Source organism: Brachyhypopomus gauderio, chromosome 9 (genome assembly GCF_052324685.1).
Source record: "Brachyhypopomus gauderio isolate BG-103 chromosome 9, BGAUD_0.2, whole genome shotgun sequence".
Lineage (NCBI taxonomy): Eukaryota > Metazoa > Chordata > Actinopteri > Gymnotiformes > Hypopomidae > Brachyhypopomus > Brachyhypopomus gauderio.
The window spans coordinates 10,511,369-10,514,870 of record NC_135219.1 but is presented as its reverse complement, the minus strand read 5'-3'; the positions used below and the strand labels follow the sequence as shown (position 1 = coordinate 10,514,870).

General features: G+C 43.9%; 1 protein-coding gene across 1 annotated transcript in view; it reads right to left on the bottom strand.

The window, feature by feature from the left end:
- Window positions 1–3,502, bottom strand: part of igfbp3 (insulin-like growth factor binding protein 3) — a 14,839-nt gene continuing 11,337 nt past the window's right edge. The window contains exon 5 of the mRNA XM_077017014.1: window positions 1–2,427. Coding sequence (XP_076873129.1) covers window positions 2,302–2,427 — 126 coding nt within the window. The 3' untranslated portion in view covers window positions 1–2,301. The remainder of the gene's footprint in view (window positions 2,428–3,502) is intronic.

The following is a 3,502-nucleotide window of genomic DNA, read 5'->3' as shown; positions in this document are numbered from 1 at the left end:
TACATTAAAATAGTGTTTATTTTTTTTATTAAAAAAACATTAAATACAAATTATATTTGAACAAAAACATTTCCTTTCTTGTAGAAAGGCATAACTGTGTAATATCTAGTTTAGTAACATGAAAAGCTTTTTAAAGAATCAAAATTCTTTTTAAATGATAAAAAAGTACAATTACCCGTGAATGGAGAGACCCTTCAAAGTGACATGCGACGGACGTGACCCTGCATTGCACAACAGAATGAGGGTGAAAGTTCATTCGCAGCTTTGCTTATCTTTGATATTAGCTTAGGTGTAGCTTTCATATATTTTTAGCTTAGCATCTGCTCAACATTAACATTCACTTTGTTTTAGCTTAATCTTAACCAATTAACTACACTAAATGTAGTTTAGCCCACTTCATCTAAGCCAGTCTAACTTCAGATCAGCTTTGCTAAATCTTAGCTTAGATCTAGTAGTTTATGCCAAGAGAAAGTTGTAAGAAACCTGAAGGTGTTTAATATTAGACCACTCAACCCGAGATCAGAACCATCTCTTAAGTCATCATTCAGACTGCACACTGCACAATTGATAAAAACATCTAAAATCTCTTTAGTGATTATATTCCCAAAGATATGTTGAGTTCTAGCTATTCACCATTGTGCAATCATTGAGTCACTTAATTCTCAAAAGAAAGGAAAGGTTTGGTTCAGCTTATACCTTTTTCTTAGATAAATAACTTTGATCTTTTAAAGTAAAGTTCACATGCCTCTTCAGAGACATCGCTGGCCAGACATATAATAGAAATTTATATCAAAATGAAACACAACATCAAAAGACCAACAGAAATGCATTCCATTACGCTCCTCCTCCAAAATCAAGTCATGAAAACCAGAAATACCCTAGCACCAAGACCTCTGATGTGTTCTACTCTTCTTTTTAGTGTTTTCCTATGTGCTTTCTGTCTTTTTTATTCTTTGTTGTTAGTTCTTGGAGCAGGGGAGAGGTGGGAGCTACTCAGCTACTAGTTACTCCTCTAAAGACCTCCACGTTTGGTTTGCATCAAGTTTCTGTTCAGGAGGTCAGAGGCAGAATGAGGCCATGAGTCTTTCTTGCCTTACGAGGAGCACAATCACCATGTTGATCTGCAGCCTTGTGGTTGGGGCCTAATGTTTGATGGAGCACCTGTAATCACTGGTCATCACATTTCCGCACTGAAAGGGTTGAGGCATCGACTCTGGGGAAACAGTCCAGCCAGCCATTATGATGGACCTTTGGAGTGAATCGGTTGTGCAGTGGTAATGCAAGACATCGTTACATTACCGCTGTGTTCAAACTCACAAAAGGACGTAGCAATTATATGACAAACTTTGAAGGACAACAGCACACTTGTGCCGAGCTGTGCCGCTGAGTGCTGTCTTATGCGTATTAGTGCTCAGAAGAAGAGGATGGGAGGTGTTGTCATTTTGAATCCATTCAGATACACTCTGTAGGCAATAGCTTTGATGGATTAGACATCCTCTGCTCCTCCTAGCTAACTGGAAGGAGGTGGCAAACCACCCATCAGGAAGACACATAGTAAATTTCCCAGATACTTGGGCTTAAATCAACAAGCGATCATACAAGCATGTACAGTAAACAAACAAAACCAATAAAAAGAAATGCATTGAACTGACTTTTTTGAAAAGGTTGTTCAATGTGATTTAAAAGGTCCAGGTATAGGATAAAACTATGAGAATTGCATAAGAGAGATTTCTAATGCTCTTAAGCTTGTGTGTTGTGGGGCATCGCCACGATATTTCATGGGGGTCGTTCAGGCGAGGGGTCAAAGTGCATCAAGTGCTTGTGCTTCAGGTGGAACCAATGGCTGGAGCAGCCCAGGATGTTGGGCGTGGCCTATTTCCAACAGTCCTACCACAGAAAGGCAGAGACAGGGGAGCCAGCCTATGAAAGAGACGCGGGTGGGCAGCGATTTCAAGGACGCGTATATGGCACGACGAAAAAGGTCCTTCGCTTACACTCTTGTGTTTACAAAGACTAAAGGGCACTTTAGAAACGGAACGCATTTGTTCATTTGTCAGTGTCTCTCCGAAGCTCTCATGGGGTGTGATGTCAAAAATGGACCATCTCCCCACTCCCGGATTCCCTCTCTCCGCTCTTGTGATGTGTGAACGAGACCTGGACGATGAGTCTATACTCCACCCTGTGCGTGGGGTGCTGACAGATAGACCAGCACCTTTAAAAATCACCCCCCCCACCCCACTGTGGGTTCATATCACTGAGAGAAGATCTTCCTCCATCTCTCTGGCACTCCCTCCTCGCCTCTCATTTCTTCTCTGTGTTGTAGCAGTGGACCGGGCCTTGCTCCTTGCCCTCATAAGCGGGCAGAGGCTGTCCGTACTTGTCCACGCACCAGCAGTACCCTCTCCTGCGGCCTTTGGACGGACGACACTGCGAAGGGAGAAAGAGACGAGCACGTCATTTCAGGGACACGTATATGGAGCGAGAGGCAGGGGGCGAAATGCACATTTCTCCTGGATTATCTCACCTAGGTGTAGAGTAACACCACGGAGCGAGAGAAGGTGGGAGACAGAAAGGACACAAATCATAGTGAGACGGAGACATAGCGCATACCATCACCTCACTAGGATATGAAAATGGAGGTATTAGTTCATTCTTAGTTATAAGTTCATTCCTCTTCTGCCTGAAGGACTAGTGTGGACAGGCTTGAGGAGTTTACACTCGGACTATCTAAGCTAATTCCCCCTCTCTTTCTATACACTGCCTGCTTAGGCTGTTAGTCTGAAATGTGTGCAAATCAAACATCACATCCAGGGGAAGAATGCATTGTTGACACTGACTTAACGGGCATGTGTGTGTGTATGTAGGAGAGTGACTGGGAGCCAGAGACAGGAAAACCTCCCTTTTTGATTATAGAGATTAACATACACATGTACCCTAAACTGTCTGGCTGTATAATTCTGTGTAAATATTTGGTGGTGCTGACACATGGCCTGTGTGGTGGTGTTGGCAGAACTATGCCAAGGGGAGCCAGCGCCTCACTGGAAGCAGTCGACTGTCAGCAGAGGTACTGAAACTGATATAAGTTACATTCGAAGTCCTTTTACAAAGCAGCAAAGTACGCTGTAGGTACTTGTGAGAAACAATAATTATGGGATAGACTCCAGCTGGATCACGGTGAGAGCAGCGAGGTGTTACAAACGAAGGGCTCGTTCCCTTAAGAAAAGATGCGTTTCAGATTTAGAGAGGTTCTGTGTTTCCGAGGACGACGTGCACATCAGTGATTTGCTTTGCCAACAGGGTGTGTGTCAGTCAGCATGGTCAGCACATTGAGCACTTGTGTCTTCTAGAAGACACACGGCGTCCTTTTAGTCCCACACACTTATTCACACTTTGAAGGTGAGAGTGCAAAGCTGTGAGATGCCAGCAGCACAGGTAGGCAGGACAGGACAGAAGGACAGGACCGGAGGACAGGACAGCAGGACAGGACAGGACTGCAAGACAG